This window comes from Brienomyrus brachyistius, chromosome 8 (assembly GCF_023856365.1).
Source record: "Brienomyrus brachyistius isolate T26 chromosome 8, BBRACH_0.4, whole genome shotgun sequence".
In the NCBI taxonomy this organism is placed as follows: Eukaryota; Metazoa; Chordata; class Actinopteri; order Osteoglossiformes; family Mormyridae; genus Brienomyrus; species Brienomyrus brachyistius.
This window is the reverse complement of record NC_064540.1, coordinates 10,729,880-10,756,761: the sequence shown is the minus strand read 5'-3', so window position 1 is coordinate 10,756,761 and position 26,882 is coordinate 10,729,880. Positions and strand designations below refer to the sequence as shown.

At 41.0% G+C, this 26,882-nt stretch overlaps 4 protein-coding genes across 5 annotated transcripts; 2 read left to right on the top strand and 2 right to left on the bottom strand.

Annotated features, from left to right (window-relative positions):
- The first annotated feature begins 770 nt into the window (after positions 1-770).
- LOC125748158 (E3 ubiquitin-protein ligase RNF182) lies at positions 771-8,452 on the top strand. Its single transcript, XM_049024032.1, has 2 exons — positions 771-964; positions 6,182-8,452. The coding sequence occupies exon 2, from the start codon at positions 7,012-7,014 to the stop codon at positions 7,765-7,767; it is 756 nt and encodes a 251-aa protein (XP_048879989.1). The 5' UTR covers positions 771-964; positions 6,182-7,011; the 3' UTR covers positions 7,768-8,452.
- Positions 8,453-10,121: 1,669 nt separating this feature from the next.
- Positions 10,122-11,739, top strand: zgc:109913 (regulator of G-protein signaling 9-binding protein). Its single transcript, XM_049022370.1, has 3 exons — positions 10,122-10,280; positions 10,539-10,746; positions 10,901-11,739. Exons 2-3 carry the CDS (start codon positions 10,545-10,547, stop codon positions 11,419-11,421), a joined length of 723 nt encoding a protein of 240 aa, XP_048878327.1. The 5' UTR covers positions 10,122-10,280; positions 10,539-10,544; the 3' UTR covers positions 11,422-11,739.
- ube2c (ubiquitin-conjugating enzyme E2C) lies at positions 11,736-15,563 on the bottom strand. 2 transcript variants are annotated; one of them, XM_049022372.1, is made up of 7 exons: positions 15,426-15,563; positions 14,738-14,871; positions 14,345-14,372; positions 14,180-14,266; positions 13,702-13,906; positions 13,539-13,598; positions 11,736-11,925 (listed from the first exon to the last, which is right to left on the bottom strand). In XM_049022372.1, the coding sequence occupies exons 2-7, from the start codon at positions 14,836-14,838 to the stop codon at positions 11,888-11,890; spliced, it is 519 nt and encodes a 172-aa protein (XP_048878329.1). In that variant the 5' UTR covers positions 14,839-14,871; positions 15,426-15,563; the 3' UTR covers positions 11,736-11,887. The 2 variants fall into 2 exon arrangements, with proteins under 2 accessions (XP_048878329.1, XP_048878330.1); XM_049022373.1 differs by having other exon boundaries at positions 15,433-15,516.
- A 972-nt stretch (positions 15,564-16,535) lies between these two features.
- Positions 16,536-26,188, bottom strand: LOC125747302 (deoxynucleotidyltransferase terminal-interacting protein 1). Its single transcript, XM_049022369.1, has 13 exons — positions 25,788-26,188; positions 24,592-24,662; positions 23,172-23,268; positions 22,554-22,652; positions 22,189-22,254; positions 21,223-21,279; positions 21,038-21,099; positions 20,507-20,552; positions 20,102-20,160; positions 17,960-18,020; positions 17,739-17,810; positions 17,569-17,624; positions 16,536-17,481 (listed from the first exon to the last, which is right to left on the bottom strand). Exons 1-13 carry the CDS (start codon positions 25,848-25,850, stop codon positions 17,373-17,375), a joined length of 918 nt encoding a protein of 305 aa, XP_048878326.1. The 5' UTR covers positions 25,851-26,188; the 3' UTR covers positions 16,536-17,372.
- Positions 26,189-26,882: the final 694 nt, after the last annotated feature.

Below are 26,882 nucleotides of genomic sequence, written 5' to 3'. Positions count from 1 at the left end.
TGAGGTCCTGGTGTTGTGCCCTGTGCTGCCTGGGATAGTCTCCGATTTCACCTTCACCCTGCACTGGATAAGCAGTTGGAAGAATTATAGTTGATAAAAACAAGAAAACCATAATTTTCTCTTTGTTTTTAAAGACATGATTATATTGCTGCATATAACTCCTGAATCTACCTAGAAGCTATACTTTGTTGAAGAATTGAAGTCAGACTTGTGGCTATTTGGAGGTCAGCATAACAGCCACCTCGGGTAGCGGAAAAAAATAGACAAGCTGCAAAAGATATGCTTCAAAGTAATGAATTTCATTCAGACAAGGGTGACGTTTATTTCAATTGTGTGTGTGTGTGTGTGTGTGTGTGCACCTCTGCACAGTAATGTGAAAACTTTGATGTGAGGAATTAAAAAAAAAAACAGCTCTTTTTTGGGGTAATTCTGCAGTTCTGCTTTTCATACGTTGAAATTTATTTTGTGATTGTGGCCTGGGGCTTATAAGACAGTGGATAAAAATCAGTTACAGGATAAGCTAGTTGAATTATTTATGTCTGTTTTTGAATAAACCTGTCAGTATATATTAACATCATTGCAATATATAACAATTTTTGTGTTTTACGTGGATTCCTTTCAAAAAATGACAATTGGTGTCATTTTTTTAAATGACACACTGTAAAGGAAGGATATATTTAACCATAGCTTGTAGGCCATTGCATATTGTCGGTCAAGTCTTTTTGGTCGCAGCTTGAAATCAGCGTTGCCACAGCAACCGGCAAAGAAGAATCAGTGCGGATACTGATGCTAGCGCATTGAGAGGGATGCAGCCCGGAGATGGGACTTCATGATCGGCAGTGACTCACCAACTATAAGCAACAGAAATCCGATGAGGGGAAATTAACCTGGGCGATGTCGAATCTTTTCTGAACGATACTGACGGCTCCGGAGCTTTTTCCTTTTTGAAACCAAAGACTATAGGGTAAGTGCCACTGACTGATCTGCACGTCCTTTGCTGGGTACTGGTATTCTGGGCAGTTCCCAACTATCCCCGTATTTCCAGTGCAAATCGCAATTCCATCCAGCAGATCCGTTCGATTACAAAACAATAAAAATATATTTAGATCACGTTAGAAAGATATGTGTATATACACAATAAAATTTGAAATGTTAATTTCGTTTTTAAAGGGAAATTAATTTGAATAATTGCTTGCATCAAAACCCCGCAAATTTAGGTCCCTGCAATCGCGTAAAAGTGGTAGAAAAATGGTATTTACTGCGATGTAACTAATGCAACAGGGAGGACATGTGGGTATTTGTTATAATGAATCGTTAAAATAACAGTATTTATCGATTATCATGCGAACGTGTTTTAACCTACATGCCTGTTACTCGGACCAGCAAAATTTGTGAATTAATTCTGATAGGACATTGCACTGTTTACCAACAAATATGTGATGTGGAGTCCATTTTGAATGGATTATTCAATATATAAGTGTGAATTTGGGAAGTGCAAGTTTAATTTGGGAAAGTGGAATTTTATAACAGCATCTGTTTATATGAGAGCAAATAAAATTTCCGCGTCGAGTGGTCCAGTTCATATTTTGCGGTATTTTGCTAAAATACCTCATTTATATAACGTAAAAAATATCTATGTATCTACGTCAGTTATTTGATGTTTCGATTTTTATTGACTTAAGTTTTATTGGTTTCTCTGGGTCAAAATGCAGTCAGGTGGATGTGATGGGGGTAAGGAGTAGGGTTGTGCATACTGGTGTGGTTGATGGAAGGGTGGATGATCTCGAATGCTGGTCAAGATAGTGTTGAGCTGGCTACGAAGGTATTTTTACATTTTTACCCACAGGGGAAACCAGAAATATTATGTTTGAGATAATTTGACTCCTTTAATTAATGTGCGTATTCATTCATTCATTCATTCATTCATTCATTCGACATCCATCTTTATGCTTCAGTGAAGTTGGCTTAGGGATTTAACTGTGAAGGATGGGTGCCCGAGATTTCAGCAAACCAAGTACTGTGTCATATGTAAACATTTTCCATAGTAAGGAACTACTTTATCACAGATTTTATAAACTTTGATTTATTTTTGTAATTATATTAACTGCCTCAGTTCTGGAGGGTCATAGTTATCTTCCTATTATAGTAACAGCACAAGTTGTTTTAGGTGTGGCATTTGTTTGGGTTTTGATAAAGTGCTTTGATAAACCAAATGTTGTATTCATAATAGTGTGGTATTGTGATTTATTAAGGTACCTATTTTGGCTTTATAGAGTTATTATAGTAATCATCCTGTTTTGTGAGTGATTTCCTGTCTAATCTCATGATGAGCTCTCACATCCACTATTGCCACAGTCTACATACACTGACCTTCTCGCTGATTCTGTGGTCGTCTTACAGTCAACATGAATTAGTAACACTGTTGTATTATTGGATCAACAACTTAGAAGAATTTAATAGTGGTCAATAGGAAAATAATAGATGGTCCATAGTCAGGGGCATGGTGGGGGTAGTTTTCAAGTCAACCGAGACCATTTCAGTCCATTAAATGGAGTTTCCAACATAGGTAATTAATGGTAGCACATAAACTGAATTGAACTTTTTTTTTTGGACAATATTTTATACTCTTTCCTCCAGACTAATGTTAACTAATGTTATCTTTAGACTGAGCTTCAATAAGAAATACTACTTTCGGGGCCTATTAACATGAAGATTTAGGGAAAAGAATTTTAATTAAATAACTTAGGAATCAAACCACTAATACTAGACAACATTTGTGATTACATATATATGGCTACACAGTAAATTGACTTTGAATATTGGGAAGAGACTAGATGCCCTGTAAAATGCCTGGCCTTTTCAGGCAAGATAATGATTTATGTAAATAACTTATAAGCAAGGACACCCACACAAACACTGCTTAACATTTATGTAAATCTGTATTTTGAACAGTGTTGCACTGTTCGTATTTTCATATCCAACAAACGAGGAAAAATATGGCTTTCTTGGAAGGCTTTGATGCTGCGATCAGATATTATCAACCTTGTCCCCTTCTGAATAATAAATATTCAGATACCCTGAACAGCTCAGTGTATCAGAAAAAAAACAATAGATGACATTGTGTCATCTTCCAGCTTTTTTCCCAGGTCAGGTAGATTAATTCATATGCCATTTTCAAAACTACTAGCAATATTTACAATAAGTCACCAATCATTCTGCTCATTTTTAAAATGAAAACCTCTACCTAATTAAATTTTGTCGTTGTCCCTGATTAGGATTTGGGTGAAACGTTAAGCGACTTAAATTATTACCATACAAAACGCTGTTGTCTAAGCTGTAATGACAATTATTTACCATGTTTCATAGTCCAAGATGAAAGTATCTGCTTTCGTAGGCAGCACCTCCAACTGCTGATTGATATTTCAATTAGCCATGGGGCCTGCGTATGCGTTATTGGCCATTCCTTGCTTATACATCCAAGCTTGCTCTGGGGTTTCATTCAAATCAACTACCTTTTTGGCGTTTTTTTTCCCATTCGAATTTGAAGTCTGGTTTAGGCAACGAATGTGATGATGTCACTTTGCACCAGCAGAAGAGGGACTCTAGAAGTGGTTGTTTGTCCTTGGCAGTGGTCTGAGGCACAGATGGTGTTTGCCTGTTTATCTTCTACCATGCTGGCCTCCCTGCCAACTTCTACAGAGTATTGCATGATGCTACGAACAAATACACCAAAATGGGGCCATATACCAAGGGGCAATAACAAAAATAAAAATGGGTTTTATCTGTTCCTTTGGATCATGCTGTAGATATGGAATTCTAGCTGGCAGGAGTAATAGGATCGGCTGCCTGTAACATAAAGATTGCATATGATATGAGAATGTACAGCATTTCTTTTCTTTCTTCTGTAGAATCTATACTTGACTCTGGTTTTCCACCGCTACAATGGTTTCTATGACGATTTAAAGGTTTGTAGGAGGATTTCAGGTTCTGACTTGATTTTTATGTTTATTGTTGGTGTTCCTGTTCAGTTTTCTCCTGAACTCTCATAACATTTCTATCTGATCATTTTGATAACTTAGAGACTTTGTGTTGTAGTTTCCATCCATCCATTCTCTGTAACTGCTTGTCCTATTCAGAGCTGCGTGGGGTCTGGAGCCAATCCCAGAGGCTTTGGGCACGCAAGGCAGGGAAGAACCCAAATTGGGGTGCCAACCCATCACAGGGCACACACACCGTTCACTCAGACATGCACACCTATGGGCAATTTGGGAACTCCAATTAGCCTTAGCATGTTTCTGGACTGTGGCGCAAACTGCAGTACCCAGAGGAAACCCCACAATGACATGGGGAGAACTCTGGCAGAGACACAAAACCCAGGTCCCAGAGGTGTGAGGCAGCAGTGCTGATCACTGCACCACCCTTTGCTGTAGCCTATTTAGAAAAATGACTTCTCTGATCTCTGTACCACCGGTGCACCTTGCACGGCATAACTTTAAATGAGAGTCACAAATCTAGATCACGGCTTCCTGTCATTTGTTATAAGAGGTGTTTTATAGTGGAAATACATTATAACTTACCCCATTGTTCAGTGTTACTATTTAATATTAGATAGCTTTACATCATCAGTAGTCTAGATTTTTTCCCTCTTAATCTGTCTAAACACTTACCGCTTCCCGTCCATCTTCCAGTCACTTGTCTTGGACTCCTTACCAGGCAGCACCTGGATAGGATGCCAGTCCATCAAAGGACACGAACACTAAGGTCAATTTAAGGACCATGTCTTTGGATTTGAATACCATCCCTTTGTGTCCTGCGTGAGGTGTGCATTCCTATACATTCATTGTTGTTCATCATGACTAACTTTAACAATCAAAGATAGTTCAGCTTATTCAAGGTGAACATCCTAAAGGTTATTAATATGACTGCGAGCCTGTTATGGATAAGCATGGGAAATGGACTGATGGGTTTTGAACAACATATGTGTGCTTTTCCTGTAAGGAAAAGGATATGCCTGCTCTACAGTGACACTAAAAAAGATAGAATATAAAATTACAAAACATGTTCAACGTATTACATATTGCGAGGGGGAAAAAAAGCCGTTTCAACTTTAAGGCACATTAATGTTAATTTTAGCTGAACCCCCCCACCCACCCCTGGCTAAGTGGCATCATATCTTTGTATGTTTCTTTTTTCTGTCCACCTTCCTCCCGATCTCCTCGTAATCATTAGAAACAGGAGGGAATGATATGCCTTCGGAAGCCACAGCTATCGAGGGGAGTATTATATAAAGCTAGCCGCTCATCCTCCAGCGATCGGGGCTCTCTATTTATAGACGTGGCGGAGATTTTGTACAGCCTGTGCACAGAGAAGAAGAAAAAGTTGCATAATAGGGGCACATTGAAAACGGAAGTAAGGCTGTGAGATAGTGTGCTGGAAAAGACTCGCGCGCTGCCACACTGACTTCACCCACAGCATCTCTGCTCAGCCATAGGAAGCTGGACGCGTCATATGTGAAATATCATCACATTTCCATCTGGAATCATGATTGCACTTCGTTTACAATAGTGCTACACTGTCTGCACAGCATTTTGTTCATTAATTTCGTTGTAAATGTATTATATTTCATTTTATTACAGATTTCCGTTTACATATTTATTGTCTGTTTTTTCTTACATTTTCCTTTGGTATATTTATTTCTTTTTCTGTGCTTCTGGACAGAGAAATTTCCTCTCTGGAATCATTAAAGTTGTATCCCATCTTTAAGGTGATTACTTTCCTTCCTGTTATGGAAATGTAGACAGCGTTCTTCAGTATAAATATTTATGTCGGATAATCGGACTTTCTTTACTGTACGATGGAGACTGAATAAATAAATGTAATTGTTGTCAGACTAAAAAAAGCTGTTTCCCCGTTCTATATGCATATCTAAAAGTTTTAATCACTATTAAACCAGGGCAGTCAAAATAATGTTGAATCACGTGGATTGATGCATAGAAGAAAACTTCCTCTACGTGAAGCTCCAGTAAAGTAATACAGCGTAGTTATGATATACATCAGATGTATATAAAAAATTGATTTAAAAATCGTATTTAGAGTATTGCTACTTTGCTATTCAGGTTTAATTATCATGAATGGACACTGGTTTTGTGTAACTTGGTGCGTTTCTCTCGTTTTAATGCAGAAAAGGGGCCAGCTCGTTCCCTGCCATCTGCGGACGCTGTTGTAGCTTTTTGGTCCTCAGAGCGACTGCAATTCATCAGGAAATACGCTGCCAGAAACTGGCCCTTCAGCTGGAGCACGAGCCTTGTGGAAGTGTTCAGAATGAAGGAAGAAGTCTTCATATCCCAGTAGATGTAAATGGGTGCAGATCTCCAGTTCAAAATACATCTTTGCCTTTCTAGAATTTTGAATCAAACCTAAAGAATTTTTACACGTCTTGTAGACAAACCTTTTTTTATCATATGGAAAGACCTTAAGGTCAATAGTGGCAAATGCCAGTTATGAGTGTGTCAAAGTTTAAGCAACTGACCAAAGCAAGCATGCTGGAGGAAGGTTCCAGGTTTACTGTGGGATGAGTCTCTGTATCTGGGGCAGCAGGCTTTTGGGTAGGAAACCCTCCAGCTTCTGTTCCCGTAACTATTAACACCCCACAGAGAACCGTTCATTTCATTTGCCCTGCAAAAGCAGCGTGTGTACCAGCAACAACTGTGCTTTCAGGTTCATTTGATGAAGACTTGGAAAACCAGGAAAAAAATCTCAAATCAGGGCAAGCTACTTAAACATGCTATTTTTAGTTAGTATAGCTTAGTTTTGAAATGCAACTTCCTACGGTGCTCATGCCATCACTTTGGCTGAAAAATTAAACTGTGCTTTAAAGCTGTGAGCTAAAAACATAAGCATTGCTGAAGCTTGAGATACCTGAGAAAGGACTACTAACGTGGCAAATCAGCAGAGCCCATAGCTTACCTGTTTGCGACTGCCTACCGCAGCCTAGCTGCACCATCAATCGAGATGAGCCAGAAGCTAGATTTGGAGACAGAGGGCACCCAGCCCTTAGTTTACTCGCTTGAGGAGCTTGAGTGCAAGATCTGCTACAACCGCTATGACATCCGAGCACGCAAGCCCAAGGTGCTCAGCTGCCTACACCGCGTTTGCGCCAAATGCCTGAAGAAGATAGTGGAGATGGGCGACTCGTCACCCAGCATCATAAGCTGCCCCTTTTGTCGCCATGAGACTCCCGTGCCTGAGGAGGAAATCTGGCTCCTGCAGGATGACAGCAACATCCTGGCCCTGCTGGCATACCAGGACCGAACCAGGAAGAGCGGTTCCGTAGCCCCTGGTGAGGTAGTGCTGACGCCCAATGGCTTGAGCGAGGGCTGCGCCAGTGGGGACCAGTCACACAGCTCCTCGGACTGCCTGGTGATCACCATCATGGAGGTCCCGGGGGAGTCGCAGTCCTCGGAGACCATGAGCATGCTCAACATGGTGCGCCTCTACCGTCCACCCAGCCTGGACTCGCTGCCCTGCCACCTACCTGTGCAGAAGTGCCGCATGTGGACATCGCACGCCTTCCCTCGCTTCCTGATAGGTGTCCTCTGTCTCATCTACTTCAGCTCCCTCCCCCTGGGCATCTATCTACTGATGATTCAGCAGCTCTCCCTGGGCGTCATCCTCGTCAGCCTGGTGCCCTCCACTCTCGTCCTTTGCGTCTTCTACGGCTTCTGCCAGTGCCTGTGTCACGAAATAATGGAGTCAATTTCCACATAATCCTCCTACACGTGTGTAAATCCGGTAATGTAACTGGCCTTGCTGGAAAGAAATATGTACCATCACTGACTCTCCTTCGCATCCTCCTATCCTGTCCTGGTTCTTCCTTTACCAGTACTAGTAGACAATTTACCTATCTTTGTGGCTGGTTGGCAGGACCCCCTAAAAGATGCATGATTACTTGTGGCCCTTCTGTAATTACTTCTTAAAGTCTCACCCTTCATGCAATCCAGTTGTTATGAAATTTGTTTGTTTGTTTTTTTGTTTGGTGGGATTGAGGTTTCAGTCAAGGTGTATTCTTAGTGAGAAACTAAGACCATATATACATAACTCAGGCTGTATCAAATTGCTGAAATTTGTAGCCAAACACCTCACTAAATAGGCTTCAGATATAACTGTGATCACTTTACTGTGTTACGAATGAAGACTGAAAATGTACATCTACAGCTCCCGTTTCATACAGTGGAAAGTAGCTTAGTAAAATTCCTGTCTGGACTTACAGTAGATCATGCAAAACTCAAGCATACACACACTGACATACACATATACCTGTTCTATTTATTTTTCTTTTAAAGGTTTACTATTGTAAAGTATATGTGACCCAGATGCAACTTTTGGGACTAGATCAGACCAGAAATCCATCAAAACTGTTAACGAGATTTCAATAAATATTCATTACGCATTATGCATTTGTACTCGTTTCCCTGTATATCACCCACCTGTATATTATCATTTCAAAGCATTCTTCTACCCAAACGGTACTCAGAATCAGGGGCTGATTCATGCATAGGTAGGCCATAGCCTAGGCCCCAGGTGTGTTTCCCAAAAGCAGAGTTACTAACTGCATTAGCAACTTCCTGAGTTGGAATCGTGCAACTGAATGGGGTCGACCATATAAGTTACTAACGGAAGCTTTTAGGGAAAACCCAAAATGGCAAAATTGGCAACAGCCGATTGTCCATTCTGATGTTGGCCTAGGGCCCCCAGAGGGGTCAGTCCACCCCTTTTCAGTACAAAGTACAAAGTATGATCATTCAAATTCTGGATACATATGGTCCATTAAAAGATCCCTTTAGTGAAAATTAACCAATGAAAGAAGTTGAAAATGAAGTAGAAGTGTGTGTGTCTATATATATATATATTTATATATATATATATAGAGAGAGAGAGAGAGAGAGAGAGCCACTGAGGTGCTGGAGGCCCACATCATTACCACCTTGAGTCAAGCGTGTCAGCACCTCATTCTCATTGGATATCATCAGCAGGTACATCAGCGCTCCTGCCTTATCTTCTTCCTGTCCCGGGGATTCCCACTAAGTCTATGATATTATTGTTTATGCCTGTGTATAGAACTGCTCCCGTTACTTTGTACACAAGCAGTACTTAAGCTTCCAAACAAAATTATATTTAAATGATTTTCCTGTGGGGTGGCATGGTGGTGCAGTGGTTAGCACTGTTGCCTCACACCTCTGGGACCTGGGTTCGAGTCTCCGCCTGGGTCACATGTGTGTGGAGTTTGCATGTTCTCCCCATGTTGTCGTGGGGTTTCCTCCGGGTACTCCGGTTTCCTCCCACAGTCCAAAAACATGCTGAGGCTAATTGGACTTGCTAAATTGCCCGTAGGTGTGCATGTGTGAGTGCATGGTGTGTGACTGTGCCCTGTGATGCTCTGGCCCCCCATCCTGGGTTGTTCCCTGCCTTGTGCCCATTGCTTCCAGGATAGGTTCCAGATCCCCCGCGACCTAGTAGGATAAGCGGTTTGGAAAATGGATGGAGATATATATATATATGTACACAATTTTTAATCAAAAACCAATGAACAAATTTTATGGAAATTCATTTTCTTGAAATGAATGATATTGATGATGTACTGTGAGACCAGGCACACCCTAGGTATCAGTGCTACAAAATCTGACTGCCCACAATTCAAATAGGCTAATTTTAGTGCTGTTGCTTGGGAGATGAGGCACTTGGGATCTCACCCTGTTGCATCGAAGGTCCTCCTCAGCAACATTTTGCAAGCTTTCAACAAGCCAAAGCAATTACGAATGATGTGCTGAGAGCATTCATCTGCCTTCTACCAGCCTCATTGGACAGAATGCATCTGAATTTCACAAGGCTTCCTAATCTCATAAACCAGCTTGCGTTTGCTCTAAACTGCAAGAGCAATTCATGCGAGTTAAGGGTTTAGCCTTCAAAGTAGTTTGCACCTGCTGTTCCAGGTGTTAGACGCACACACATATTGCACAAAGGAGATGGGTTTCCCTGAGCATCAGCTGTTTGGGCTGGGGTTAATTGAAACATCGAGGCTCTCAGTAGAATGGCACTTACTGATGCAATCTATGGGCGGAGACACTAAAGGAAAAGAGGATTGGATAACACTGGGGAATGAGGTAATTGAATTCGCTGGAGCTGACAGCATCTTTAAGAAACATTCAGTTTGGAGCTTGGGAACGCCATCACAAACAACGCTTCTGGAAGTCATGAGAACGTATTGGACCGTCTAAACAAAGGTAATTTGCTTTTCTTTCTCTCAATTTGTCAAATGCTACTTTTAAAACGCAATGTAAAACTTCAGAATGTACTATGATGTATTATTTGCCAAAGAAATTAAACTCGATATGAAGACAAGAGCATGACAGCATGTAGGCAAAAAATAAAAGACTTTGCATGATTAAATTTGAAATATGTGTGGAACTGTACTTATTTGCCAAAAGTCCTGGAAAGCTGCTGGGGAGAGGTGATACAAGGAATATTTGGTCTGTCTGTAGGAGAAGATGAATCGATGGCGACGGTCCGTGGGAGAGCTCCAGGCCCGGCGACGCCCGCTGCTGGAATGTCAGCGAGCACAGGCAGCTTTCATCAAGGTGACTGCATGTCTCCAGCTGCAGGCCACTTGTCTGGGGAGCAACTCTGACTGCAGCCGCCTGAGAGAGGAGTTGGGTGAAACCAGGGCACTAGCACACAGCCTCTGCACAGGTAATACCTCCAAATATCTGCGTATTCCTCATAAGATGCTAGCGTATAAAACGGGGTGGTTACCTTAGCTAGTCAACATGAACCCTGTGTAATGTCAAATAAGACAGGATAATTCAGAGAACAAAGAACAGTTTCACTATCGCTGCATGGACAGGGCTGCAGAAGAGGCTGACAACACTGTTGACTCAAGGAGAGCTACCGCAGGAGGAAAGGGCAGAAGCAGAACGATTGTGGGTCCTTTTCCTGTCCGGGCTGGAGATCTTCCAGCAGGACTTGCAAAAGGTCATTCTCCTACAAGAGCTCTTCCCCTTAAAGCAGCCCCGTGACCGACTGTCACTAGTCAACACAGGGGGCTCGGGTGACGGGATAGGAGTCACAGGCCGGGTAACCATGTCACAGATGCCCTGGCCAAAGACGCAAGACCAAGACCCCTGTCCGGACCTCAGCACGCAGATCTCCCAGCTGGAGGCCATGGCCCAGGAGATGCTGCGCAAGGTCAACGTACCGTTCTGGTCAGTAGAGGCCACACAGGAAGCTTGGGCAGATAGTGTTGATACAGAGCAAGACGATGAGCCCGTGGAGGAAATGTCAGTGGAGAATGTAGCAGCTGGACCCCAGAGGCTTGGTGGGTGCTGTCACTATCCTGGCTGCCGGGTCCTCTGCTTGCTCAACTGAACACCACGGAGTGTTTCCTCAACCCAGTCCCCCGAGAACCCCACAGAGCACACATTTGTTCCCTTCCATCGTGGTCTCTGAGGACTGGATTGAGAAACACCGCTAGAGGTACAACCACACCCAAGATCGGCATAGTAGGTAAGCATACAGTAAGAGTGCTACTGCAAATGGAGGCGGCTATACAGAATCGAGTCAGATTATACTGGATTATGAAATTTGTACTGCAGAATCATAGGAAGTGTAACAGTGTGTCAAAACTGGAGAAATACTGGGAGTATTATGATGTGCATTAAATACTGACATACAATCTGTGGTAAAGTAGATTTACAAGAGCTTTATTTCAATTTTTCCCATACAAAAATTCACACTGTACACACACACAAAAAAAAGCATAATTTATAGTCACAAGCACAGGGGAAGAGACACTTAAAATTAAGACGACACTAATGATGGTGAATCCCTCAGGTCAATTCTTGTAAGTCGCACGCAGGTGGGCCTTGTAGGCTGAAAAGGCATCACAAAATGGTCTGGTCTAGTTAGAGAACAACTTTATGCAGCCTCCTTTCTCCCCAATGAAAAACCCAAGAATCCTGATGAGGGGTTCAATATTTATAATGAGCAACTTTTACTACAGACAAGATTGTATTAGCAAATACTATGGCATCTACATTACAGTTGAGCCCTGAGATTTGGGTTTCATCCACAAAAAAACCACTAACAGCCACTGATTAGGCAAAAACAATTTCAAGCAGTTTATGACACTCTAGGTTCTGACATACAGAACGTTCAAACATCTCATTGTAATCATTCCATTTTATACCCTTAATTATCTCTAAAAAGCAAATACTTCAGGTTTCTGAAAAATTTTGGCCCAGTTCAAATAAAACTGGAGAATGCATTCTTGCATCCCTCTTCAAAACAGTCAAGCACCATTAACAGGGCTGCCACATAATTAAAATTCAGCACTTAACTTAAACATGCATTCATGAGACGGTATATCAGGCATGGCATTTGGTCCTCTTCAGCACAAAAATCAGCTAAATGGGAACATTGCGAGAAACCAGACCTTTCCAGGAATATAAATGTCATGCAAAAAAAGGGGCACTATTCCAGTTAAAGCATTATGAATAGGGTTCTGCAATGAACTGGCCATAAAAATCCATAAATTGGGGAAGCAATTTTTTATGAGTGGCCAGTACAAACTTAAGGAATTAATAGTTCTTCCCATGATCACTGCTCCTATGATCAGGCTCAGAGTGTCATGTACCTGTTTTTCTCCTTTCATACATTATAGATTTGGTGTAGCACAATTAATGGAGATGCCAAGGGAAAGCTGTAAGGACTCTACAGCTTCCCATTATTGTACACCTCACCTTTAATGCTATAATGCCACAGATATTTTCCATCGGAGAAGATAAATGTAAATTTAAACGTAAATAAATTTCACATGAACTGCGTGTGCCACTTGAGTCATGGCGTTGGGCTCAAACCAAAGGTTTTTGAGATGCCCAAAAACTCCATTCTGAAGGGGGGAAAAACCCAGAAGGTAGTAAATGTGGTCTCTGGGTAAGATTTCAGATTTTTTTTTTTTAAATACACTCCCCAGGAATCAGCACTTGACAAATTTATTCGGCCCCCTATTCCTGGCGCGCCTGTTCAGATGGCAGTGAGAGTTTTGATTCCAGATAGTGTGAAGCAAACACATAGAAGGTCCAGTTGGAGCAGCAGATCCCACCAGTACCATACCTCTCATTGGCAGAATTGCATAATCAAATTTCATGTGGGAGCAAGGTACCCTAATGCACTTTGCACCTAGTTTCAAATGTCTCAACATCTCACATCTACCCTGAAAGCAATCAATTGCCCAAGCCAGTTTTAATATTTGGATTATTCATGCATTCAGAACACACAAAAAAGAGCTTCACATGCATAATGAGACAAGCAACACAAATCCACAAAAACCGAGTGTTATATTTGCGATATAGAGATTCGGTTGGTATTTAAGCAACGTCTATTTTATGATGTTTAAGATTAAGGTCTGTGGGAAACCTGATCGATACACGCTGCATGACTGACTGCACAACACGGCAATAAGACTGACACACATTGCCACCTACCTTCCTGGTTTTCCCAAAGCTCAGCAGCACTTGCGTTCATCGGACTTTCATTATTAGGTTCTGGAAATAAAACAAGACCCAGTTGTTTGAGGGGAGCGACAAATACTTCGAATACCAATACTGAATAATAATCTATCGTCAAAAACCACACCGTCACTCTTACCTCCGAGTAAACTCTGGATGGACAGAAGTATTGACCTGACATCATACAAAGCGGACCACTTTTCTTTCAGGATGTCCAAGCAGATGAAACCCTGCTCATCCACATTGGGGTGGTAACAGGGAGTGATGAACTTCACTCGGGGTGCCTTGTAGGGGTAACCACTGGGAAACTCAAAAGACAACTTATACCTCAAGCCTTCGTAAACCTAAGAAATAGAAATGTACCAGATGTGAGGGTGTATCGTAATGAACAGAATACTGCCGTCAAACAGCTACAGGATTATGAATGCATTTAACAAATCAGTTTAAGTGGAATGGGTGTTATGGTATCTAGCAGTGACAAATCCACAAATCTAAATGGAAAGTACCGTTTTGCAGAAAGACACTGCCAGCAAAGCATGGCATTTGGCACCACTTAAGATATACTCGTGTAAGCTTTCAGTCCTATACTTTGCCAGGGGGGAAAACGAAACACTTACTGTGCCCTGTGCACCATCTATTGTGCCAATCCACTTAAAGAGATTGTCCGACTCGGGAAAAGCGCTAATCCCTTTGTCTCCAGACATCTGTTAAAAAAATTATTAAAATAAACAAAACAGGAAGACATATAATGACAAAATAATGATAACGGATAAAATTCTCACCATCAGTGTCATCAACTCCTGCTGAAGCCTGGAACACAGTGATGTAGTCAGATAAATGCGATCTTAACGATTATATCCTAAATCATGCAACTACCAGATGCCAAACAAATGACAGGTAAAAGATCACAATCACCTTTATCATGTAAGCAAGCATTTGCCGAAAAAGACACCCGATTTAAAACTAAAAGGACACAAAACCACAGCACTACATACACGTTAAAACAGGCAGCTAAACAGAAAATCGCAACGGCCATTATAGCTACTCGCTTATAGCGGTACCCACTTAGCGACAAGGCACTCAAGCACGCTTGTAAACGACCGATCCCCGAACCGGACGGACCGCCCAGCCGCCGGATATATAAGCAGGACCTGCGGCCCGGTAAGAGGACTCACCTCTTTGACACCGAGCCCTTCGCGGCGGCACCCCCGGTCTCGCTGCCCTTCAGAGCCGCGGTGGATGAAGCCGCGGCCGGATCCATGTTCTGGGAGGCCATGATCCACACGATATGGGTCTGTTTGCGAGGATGCTGAAAGCACACCGCGGTTAGACGGAGCCGGTCAGATAGCAAGAGCTAACCGGGGCATCCGGGCTAAACGGAACCGACAAGGGCAAGAAGCCAGTGGGTAAGCGGCAGCCAGCGACCCACTAACCAATCGTGAAGTAACCAAGAGTAGCTAAATAAACCCGCAGCTTTAACTATGCTTCTGAAACAGCGGGCTACCATCAGACTACATACTCATTACTACCAGCTAGCTGCATTAGCTAACGAAATAAACAGTCTGTTAGCAAAAACTGGTGGCGTCGAAAGACAAATCAATGCCGAATAGAGATTACCTAATATTTCTATAAATGACTAGTCAAACACTTGTTAAATGCTACCACTATCACCTTGCTAAGTATTTTTTAAATTGATCCCCTCTACAGTAAACTGGGACTTAAATTGGATAAAATCTGCCAAAACAGGACCGAAATCAAAATGGCAACTAAGAAGTCTACTTTATATCTCGTTAACCAAACATTTTTTATAAAAAAAAAAACGACTTTTATAAGTTGTAATTGTAATATTTAGCGACACATTACCCAGCACCTTCCTCCTTTGCACTTCGGGCGTTGAAACTCTCCCTCTACAAACTCATCCCGCCCCTCAGTTTAAACTTTTCACTTTTAGAACCTTTCCCCGCCCACATTTGTAAATTAGCCAATCGGGTTAGAATATTTGAAAACGAAGCCGCTTCTTAGCCACTGTGTATGCATGACGCACGTTAGCTTAAACTTTAATTTCATTGGACTGGAAAGTGTCGGAAGTGACTCTGACGTTGATTCGGTATCCTGCGTCAAATTAATGTTTGTCCAAACCTGGTATTTCTGTTTCTCTCTCATTTACTGTTTGCAATTTCAGTAAGATGTTCCACCACTCCCTCCACCACATAACATCCAGACCTGTCTTGTTCCATTTTCTGCCAGCTTTATTCAAAAAGTATCGAGAAATAATTCATTTTCACTGCTTCCCTGACAAAATATACTTAATTACGAAATATTAAGTCAGTACCAAGCAAAGTAATTCTTGTCTTTAAAGATGAGTCCAACTTGTAAAGTTACAGTCAAGATTTAAGATTAATTCGTTGGGGAGAAAAAAAAAGTACATGGACATCATAATGATTACCCTCTGCATTATTTGTTCTGCTATTATTGTATGTACTTAACCCTTATGATTATACATATGCCTATACATTTTTATATGTACTTGTTCAGACTGTTAAATTCTGCCTACACAAAAAGTACCAATCTTACTATAGAAAGTGTCTTAGATTTTTTCCCTACTATGTACTATTACAATCATATACCACTCACTCCATCCATCCATCACCACTTACCCAGTGCAGGATCACTCCCTGGATCCGATTTCGAGAACAAGCAAGGTTCATTCATGGCAAATCTGGAGTGGATGCCAGTCCTGCACATCTCTGACACACTTGACACACTATTGGCTGGACAGCAATTCACCTGACCACAAGCATTTGGACTGCAGGAGGAAGCCATGAGAACAGAAAAGGAGCATGCAAACTCCACAAGGAGTTCAGGGTCTGAACTCACAGCTCATCGTATCAGAAATTAATACTGGAGTGAGAACACAAATTCTGTTAATTATAAATAACATCTGTTACCAAAGTTTGCAACAAGAAACACCCATTGAAACAAAATGTTTAATATTTAATTAATACTGCAGGGATTTCAAGGAAGGACATACACATTAAGCATTACGTATGCATTATTCTGCATAGACATTTCAAATGAAACACTCTTCCCCAGTGTAACCAATAATGTAACGATAACGAAAGACCCAACACATACAACTGAAAGAATTCATTAAAAAGGCAGTACATAATCCAGAAGATAGAAAAACAGCATTTCATCGTTTAAATAAACTGTTGTAGAAAAAGAAAAAAAATAAACAGAATAATGATATACTTTTTCCCTCTAATAAAAGCACTATGGACTAGTCAATTAAACAAACAAAAAAACTCATTGGCATTAAGCACAAAGCACATCCCACAGATATACGATGTCAAAACATACAACCTGACTTACAGCAACCAATATACAGTGGTGTTACACCTGCTGTTTAAGATTCATTGAGAATTTGGGGGGCAGAAATTCCAAGTACTACGTACCCTTCCAGTGGATGGACTATTAAACAGTAAGTTTTATTTTATATTCTCAGGCTTAATTCAGGGATCTAGTAAACAAACACATCTGCTGCTCTACAATTTAAAGAACATTAGGAATTATATTATTCATAGTAAGAAATTAACTAGCAGTGCAAGTTTATATAACAATTTATTTCTTTTTTCAAGTGCAGTCTCATATCAACTGGCACCATTTTACACACTTCAGAATACTGAAAGGCAGATGGCCCTTTTAGTGCGTCCTATCTGTGATGAGGTTTCTCACTGTTTGTCCTTTGAGTTGACTTGTCCTGGCCCATTTTCCTGCTTCTCAGTTTTCCCTCTCCTCATCCTGTTGTTCCTACTCTTTCTCTGACCGCTGGGCTTCCATTGCCTTCTGCATCTTCTCGATCATCCACAGCGGGACCATAAAAGGCTTCAGTTCATCCAGTCTCAGCTCAGGGCAATCTCTGCCAATTTAACAAAAAACGATGATGGTCTCACCATTTCCTGACATTTCTGCGACACATCAAGCCTCAGATAAATGGTAGTATTACCTGTAGTCTTCACTCCTTGCAAGATCCTGTACGTCCTCTTCAATTAGAAGGTAGGCCTTTTAAAAGAAGCACTTGACTCAGAGGCAGGCATTACCATGCGACCAAAAAAAAAAAAAAAGAGTTGCATATATTTAAAATACTGTTGCATAAAAAAGGCCAAGAAAATTCACCATTTTTCCACCTGTTGCCCTCATATGTTGCTTTTCTGCCAGCCAATGTTTGTCCTGAGCATCAGCAGCATACTGGAACATAAAAATAAAATGTTATTTCATTGTACCTCACAGAATAAAGCACGTTTCCCCAACGATAGCTTTCTTATCTAGTTATTTTTCACATAGGCCCTGTAAAACACATTTATCCTGGTTTTACTGTACGATATATTTCGCCTCACCTTAAAGAGGTCAGCGTGTTTGATGTAAATTCTTCCTCTGGTGCCACCCATCCCAAGAGCCCTACAATATGGGCTTTAGTAAGTACAATAATAGACACAGGGAGCATAAAACAAGACTGACAAAACACACTGTTAGCAGCATAAGACATGTGCGCACGCACGCACGCGCACACACACACACACACACACACACACACACACACACACACACACACGCCCCTTATCCACAGGGGATATGTTCCAAGACCAGTACAGAGACCTATATATACACACTATTTTATTCCTATACATAGATATTTGTGATAGTTTAATTTATTGATTAGACACTATAAGAGATTAACAACAATACCTAATAATAAAACAAAACAATTATAACAATGGGCTGCAATAAAAGTTACATGAATGCAGTCAAATGTGATACCGATCTGATAACAGAGACATATACTAAGTGCCTACTGGGTAAACGGCGTGGATATCATGGATGGAGGGGTGATTTATGTCCCCGGGCAGGACGGCGTAAGATTTCATTACGTTACTCAAAATGCACAAACTTGAAACTTAGGAATTGTTTTATACTGGGAATTTTCCATTTAATATTTGTGGATTGTGGTTGACTATGGGTAACTGAAACCATGGATAAGGGGGGGATCACAGTACATACACAGTTAAGAGTGAATCTTGGGGTCTGAGCAGAGCCATTCTCCGTGACAACTACAGATAAAATTTACTTTAAAAGTGCCACAGTGTGTCTTGAAATGTGAACAGGTACAGATCTTCAACCATAGAGTGCACCTGCAAATTGGGGAAAGATACTTTTCAAATACTTTTTGAGTTATCATGCTGACAATATGAGGTCTCTGAGCTGGTCTCTTTACTATCATGTTGCAGCACCACGTTAATTTTGGTGTAATTTGTCTCAAAATTTTATCAGGTCCAGATCTTTATCCTTAAACCATGTTGCAAAGGTTAAAAAAATGTCCGTCAAATTCTTTCTGAGATATTGTGCGGGATCAAATGTCAGAAATTACCCCTTTTTTGATGTCACTATGCACCACTGCTTCAGTTTTGGGGCAATCTGTCTCAAAATTTGATCTTCTAGATTGGAACCACATTATAGGGGTGACAAAGTTTAAAAAAGTTACTGTTTTCACAAGACAAAGTGTATTCTACAGCTGCCGTTTCCTTCCTTGGCTGCCACATAGCACTGCTGCTCCCATTTTGGGATAATTTACCTGAAAATGAAACTAGGAGTAGATCTTTATCCATACGTTTTTGTGTAGTAGTAATAAGATCCATCAAATACTTTTTGACATCACATTCACAAGCTGAAATGTTTGATTTTACATTTTACTTTGATTTTGGAGTGATCTGTCTCAAAATTGAATTAGTTCTAGTTTGGCACCCATTTGTCATCATTGCTAAGTCTGAAAAAATCCAACAAGCATTTATTCAGTTATTGTCTTAATGGGATCAAGTGTCAAAAGCACGTCTTTTTGCTATCTATATGTGACGTTGCTTCAATTTTGGGGTGATGAGTCTCAAAATTTAATAATTTCCTTTTCAGCTCCCCTACAAATGAAAAATTTTTCAATTATTGACTCACATACCAAAGTGTCTAGTGGCAGTGGACCAGTGCTAAAACCACATGTATTCCCCAAAGGCTGGGAAATTCAATTATCTGCAATTTGTGCCACAGTAGCCCATCTGTTGGGTTGTACCAGACAGGATAGCCTGCATTAACAAGTGCTGGCTATCTAGCACCCCATCAACAGTTTATGGATTCCCCATCCTCAAACCACTCTCAGCAGCGATTCACCACGACTGACCATGAGGACCCCACGAGTCTTGCGGTTTCAGAGATGCTCTGACCTAATCATCAAGCCATGATCTGGCCCTTATGAAAGTCACTTGGATATTTATTCCTGCCTATTTCTTCTGCATTCAACATGTTGACTACAAGCACCAAATACTAGCTTACTGTCTAATACATCTTGTACCTTGACAGTGTTTATGAGATGGTCAACATTATTCCCTCCATGTGGGGGTGGTCATAATGTTTTGGCTCATCAGTATGCGTGTGTCTGCATGAATGTCTGTATGTATATATAAAGCTCTGTGAGCAAACAAACTCATTGCTCATACTTATTTGCTCTTGATCCCAGGACAAACGTAGTCTTCTCATTCAGCCTGGAGGGATCCCACTGAAATAGAGGTTGTGTAGTGTAACTAGAGCTTCTGAAAAACCAAGGGGTTTAATGACAGAGTAGGACACGAGTTGAGCACCAAAGGGATCCTCATTAAAACTACTCATTAACTTTAGAGCAGATCTTTGATCTGTCACTGTTTTCTGCTCAAATGAAGTTAGAAAAGTTTTATTGTGTCCACTGTACTAACTTGGGAAATTTCATATTTCTGTACGCTAATATTTTTAACATATTAGCCCTATATTACTGTACTGTAGCAGGCATCTTATAGCCTAACATTCCCATGGTGACTATAACCTTATATTAGACGTAGAAGTCTGGCTTTTCCAAGAGTTCATCTTACCTTTGGACCTTCACGCTTTATGGGCTCTGATGTCTTTGGCTTGGGGCTTGAGGAGGAATTAAGAAAAAAAATAGTCCATTAAGGTGTTTTATCTTTCTAATTAAATACCCGCTGAACACGTTATGCATGATCAATATTGGCATTTAATCCTAAGACTTCTTAAAGTATATCAATGCTAAAAGCCATTTTGGTTATGAAATATGTGCTTGTCCACAATAAAGTATCAATCAATGCTTTTATCTATTAAGGCTGTGTCATAAATGCAGCAGTAGATCATTCAAATATAATGCTGTAACAACTACTGCCTTCAAGCCTTGTTGAATTTTATTTTTATTTATTTAGCATACATTTTTATCCAAAGTGATGTATTATAGAGAATGCAGTGTCAGCTAATTTCTGGAGCAACTGGGGATTAAAGACCTTGCTCAGGGGCCCAATGATGACATCACCACCAGCCAGGGGATGAGAACCAGCAACCTGCCTAACCCACAGAGCCAATTCAGCGGAAAGTAAAAAAGACTTTGTACGTACGGGTTTCCAAAGGAAGCCGGTCGATCACAGGAAATTACAAGCCCCGGGGGGCGTCCTTTTCGCTGCAAAAATCAACCCAGGACAAAAATACATTCATGGCAACATTAATAAATTAATAACTATCATAAATAGCCCCATATTATCAGATTCCCCTCAAATGCCATCACTGCCAAGATGTATGCTACCTTTCTTGGGACAGGACTTCCCCTCTGGCTGGAGTCATCTTCCATGTGTCGTGCACGCTTTGTGAATGGAAAGAGACTGAGACATGGCCCACAGTGCAAGCGCAATAACAGCTACTACGCGTAGACAAATGTTAGTTTCACAGATCACTGCTTCCCAACCCAGTTCTCAGAGAACACCGGACAATCCACATTTTTGCTTTCTCTCAGCTCCCAGTGCACCTGTACCAGGAATCTGGTGTTCCTGATTGGCTGGGAGGGAGCAAAAACATGGACTGACCGGGGCTCCCCGAGGACTGGGTTGGGAAACACTGTCATAGATTATTCTAAAGCCTAGTTCACACTTCAATTTTCCGCAGGAGCTTTTGGTCCACGGATGGTCGCGCATGCAAAATCGTGTGCTCATGCTATATTTGACTGTGCATGCAGATGGTCACAGTCAGTGCAAACAGCAGTGATATTCCACCAGACCAGGAGAGGGCAGATGTTTCGCAACAAGCACAAGCAATGTAGTGAACAGTTTTAAAGTTGTTAGTCTAGGCTTGGGTGGTATTAAGGTAACAAGGCTTACCGTACTCTTTTAAAATCCTTATGACACAATTAGCCAGGTCAATTTTATCGCCAAGATATTAAAATTCTGCAATAGTGTTGCTTTTGAAAATACCGGCACAATGTCTGGACAGTATGAAAAACTAGATATGTAGGTAGCTCTGCACCTTCTACAACAATTCCTCTTCTTCTGCTCTTTCTTGGCTGACCTCTGCTCTGTGAAAGTCAGTGCTGCCACCTACAGCAAACACCCGACATGCATGATCTCCGCCGAACATAAAAATCTGGGCTGAACGCTCAAACCAGTCATGACGAAATTCACATCACTGACCCTGTGCATGGACCGAAAGTGCTCACAGAAAACTGAAGTATGACTTGGCTGTAAGAATGGAGCAGCAATTTTTAGATTCCTATCCATACCTTGACCGGAGGTTCAAACACTGGCCGTGAAGTTGTCTTCTCGCCATCAGAAAACAGCTGCTTGGCCTGTGAAGCATGCAGATGAAAGTTCACCAAAGTGGTATCCCAACTGTTTTTCTTTGAAATCATACCGTAAGACAGTGGTTATCAAACTCGGTCCTCAGGACCCACTGCCCTGCTTGTTTTCCAGCTATCCGTGCCCCACACACTGCTGATGACCTGGATCAGGTGTGTTCAGTCAATCAGAAGCTGAAAGACAGCTGGGACTTGTGTGGGGGGCAGGGATAGCAGGAAAACAAGCAGGGCAGTGGGGCCCGAGGACCGAGTTTGAGAACCACTGCCGTAAGAGATCTTCACCCTCTCACCTGCTCCAGGCAGTTTCGGCACACCTCTCTGATCAACTGGTCCGCCTGTACCTCCTCACCAACATTCTCTTTCACATTGCTGGCCGCTTTCTCGAAAAACTGCAGGAGAAACTCTTTGTGTAGGAAGCCAACTTTCACAAAAATAAAAATCCTATTCTTGTGATGATCAATATTTAAAAACCTTTTCGGCAATATCAAAGTGTAATTTTTCAAAAAATATTAGCTTGATTAATTTTTAGCCACTCCCAATAATTTAATTAAATTTGTGCTATTTTATGACTTTTTGAGACACATCACATTTAATCCTAGGCCAGAGCTATTAAAATCAAGGACCTCAATCACTGATTTCACAGTCTTCCTCTACCTGTGAGCCAGGCGTATAGCCTCTAGCCAATCAGAATCTGTAATTATTAAACTAACTACCTGGGAAAACTGAAAACCAGGTCTGGACTTGGAATCGGGGATCAGATTTGAAGAGTCCTGTTCTTGGTGTTTCAGAAAATATTAGGCCAGTTTTTTGGCAATTGGTTCATTTAAAAACCATTTAAAAGTTAGTTGACAAGGCAGATTTCATTGATCTGTTTTGATGGGGGAAAAAAAAATCCAGGCACGACTTACCTTCATGTACTTTCTGAAGACTGCTAAAATGTCTTCATTGAAGTTGGGCTGCAGTACAGTTCGTAAGAGGTCCATGGAAATGACAGGGTCTGTGTAACTACACAATTTGGTAGACAGCTTTAGTGATTACATTTAAGGAGGGAAAATATGCTCTGGTAAATTTTACACTGCAGAAACAGGTTGCAAACAAGGTTTCTAAACTTAAGTTGCATGTTTGAAAGACATTTGAAAACAGACAGCAGTTTCAGAAGTGTATCTGGGATTGTTCCGGATGCAAATATAGTAAACGTAAGATTACAAAAGTGAGGGCCAAGAGCAGAGGCATCTGAGGGACAGGTAAGCCCAGGCAGAATTAGTCGTTTGCATTAGCAGCACATTGTATTTAAATAATGTAAGCAGTAATTTGTTTGGATACAACTGGAAACATGTTTTGTCACTGTGGGACTTTTAAAGGTATATCATTTAAAGCTATACTATAGCTCTTTTGCACCACAACCCAATTTTTACCATGCCAGCACAGTCATGACCCTAGATCAAGTTTAGATTTAAATTAACGCTATGAGCAAGCATGCAATCCACTCTGAAATTTATGCCAATCAATGCCAATTGCACAAATCTGATTGGATGCACCAGTGAATTTTAATTTAAGCATCTGTGGTTTGGATTCTTGGATTGGTTGATTGCTCACTAGTTTTGTGCTAAGCATTTGCAGACCGAAGACCCATTTATATAGGTTAATTCTAGGATTGGGGCTGGGAAATCTGATTGTGGATCAGCATAGGAGCTTGCTGGGTTTAAATTGCTTACATTTCCAACTCTGCCTCGCAACCCTTTCAAAATGTGCCGCGACCCAAATTTGGGTCACGACCCATGGGTTGAGAATCGCTGCCATAGGAAAAGTACTATAATTAAGCATTTTTAGCAAGTGACATGGTGCTTTAAAAATAGCTGAAGCCACATAAAGCAAACTGTACAGTACACTTACACTGCAGGTAACAGAGAAGTGCAGAACACATTATAAATGGATACACAGTCATCCAGTGTTGTTCCAGGATAACTGCATGCTTTTATACCACTATTTGTTTAACCTGTTGTGTTGAGCTGAGTAACCTTGGAAACTTTTAATGCTTATGTCTGGTAAGTGATAGTTATCCAAAAAGAAACAGTTGATCATTTGGGATTTGCTGGACAACTATCCATCCATCCATCCATTTTCCAAAACGCTTATCCTACTGGGTCGCGGGGGGTCCGTAGCCTATCCCGGAATCAATGGACAGGAGGCAGGGAACAACCCAGGATGGGGGGCCAGCCCATCGCAGGACTGCTGGACAACTATCTAACCCTTAAATAATAACCAGTCTTTAGGTGGCGAGTGATGAGGCCTAACAGCAAATCCAAAGGCGGGATGCAGGCTGCGTACCTGACAGTCATCTGCGAGCGTCGACCTCTGCGTTGCACATGCCTGTGTTTGATCATGATGTTCCAGGGATTCTGAAATTCAAAGAACAAGCTATCCAGCAACACTGAGCAAACCCTGGCGCCACTGCCTTCAGAGTAACGGCATCCAAAACAGTAACATTTTATTTATTTGAAAGACTCTTCTATCTGTGTAACTGAGAAAGCAGGGTCAGCCAGTCCATGGTGCATTTGAGGTTAAGGGTCTTGCTGAAAAGAGCCGTAACCCAGAGTGCCTTGCACCACCCTAAGTAGAACATCTATATCAGTTAACTGACAATACAGTTCTCAATGAAAGCCCTGGAACGCTTACTTAACTTTGTAAAAACGTTGCAAATTTATAGGTTTCATAACAAACGTCCATTGACAAGTAATGTCACATACCTTCCACACTGACATTTTCTTTTTAAGTGTCATAATTTTTTTGACCGACTCATTTAATTTTCTTCTTGCTGTTTTGATATTAATTGCAAATGTAGTGACTGGCTCCGAAAAGGTTGCTAAACACAAATGTTTGGTGTTTTCTGTTGTTGCATAGGTGTTAGTAATTAAAAACCACCCACTGAAACTGCTTGTCAATTAACTTCTTTACTCAGAACAGCTCTTTTAGAACTGTAATCTGGGTTTCGATTTATTACTACTTGAAAGAAATATTTTGCTTAAGACTACTGGTTGTTTCTAATGTGGAAATATATCCTGTAAATAAATGAAGTAATCATTTTTGTTATTAAATCAATATGTCAATTTGCAACATTTTTACAGAATTAAGCAAGAGTCCCAAAATTTTATGTGAGCACTATAGGTATATCCAGGATTTTAATCTTTTGCATCCAAAACAAAAATCAACCCCCAAGACCAACAAGCCGGCCAAAATACTTCTACTTCTGCACTTAACCCAACTGCCTGTTCACAAAAATAGTTTGCTGATTAAAAGCCCTATTTAATGTAAACTAAAGCCCTTGCTTTCTCGTAGAGTAGGAACTCCCCACACCCCCAGAGTACCTATATCCACTGCGTACTATAACACAAATTATGTCGCGGCCAGATATAATCATAAACTTTGTATTAATCAACAAACTAACAATAGCCAGGTAGCTTATTTACACTTTTTATCGCAATATATATTTTGATCAGAAGCCGTACATGGTTTAATTGACTTACGTGCTGCTCTGCAACATCTTGCTGAAGCCAGTCTCTTCTTCCCTCACTTCGATGAGCACCCATTAAAGTATTTTATTAATACTATTATTTTTGAATGCGGGCCGGTTATAATAATGAAATAAGCCGATCTCTGTTGTTTCGATATATCTGTATATTTATATCAAACTATGTCCAGCAAGCATTTCCTGAATTGAAATCGCACAGTTTTACGTTAACCGCTAACCACGGACGGCAAAAAATATGCAGTTTTAAAAATTACAGAAGATGCCTATTTTGAGGAATACGGTGTACGATTTTAACATGTTACAAACAACCAGAAAAACAGTTAATAAACAACACAGGATGCTGATCCCCTCTTACGCAAAGCAGTGAATCATCACTTCCGAGAACTGCCTGCTCATGGCGGCCACACTGCCTGCATCGCTTCCGCTATGGCGGCCATGATTATAAGGGCAAAACTTTGAAACAACTAAAAACACACATAACTCGAACAAAAACGCCTCAGTTTATTTTATTTCTGTAGTGTAATTGTTCGACCTGCGAAAAAAACTCAATTAACTCACCCACTGCTCAGGTTACAAATAGGTTATACGCATGCTTTTTTTATTTGTAAAAAAAAAAAAAATAACATTTCCAAACAGACTATTCTTTTCTGTTTTAATGGCTCCAAGGCTGTGACCAGGAACTTGTTTGCCGTCAAGTTTATTGGGACTGTCTGCTCATCTTCTGACTACTTATCCTGGTCACGGTGTCCATTCCAGACAGCACAGGGTACAAGATTGGGCCATGGGTGGATGCCAGTTTACCACAGGTCACACATACAGGGTAATCTTGCACTACTACAGGCAATTTAGAGATGATAATTAGCCTAACTGCATGATTTCAGGTGGTGAGAGGAAACAAACCCATACTATACTGGGGGAAAGTGCAAACTCCACACAGACAGAGTAGTACTCAAACATCTATGTGGAACTGAAATGTTTAGTCATGGATAGGCAAGGAAACATTACCCCCTACACTGAATCAACCACAAGATAGATGCAGAACCTAATATATAAAATGACAATAGTTAGGAAGTTAGTATAAACTGACTAC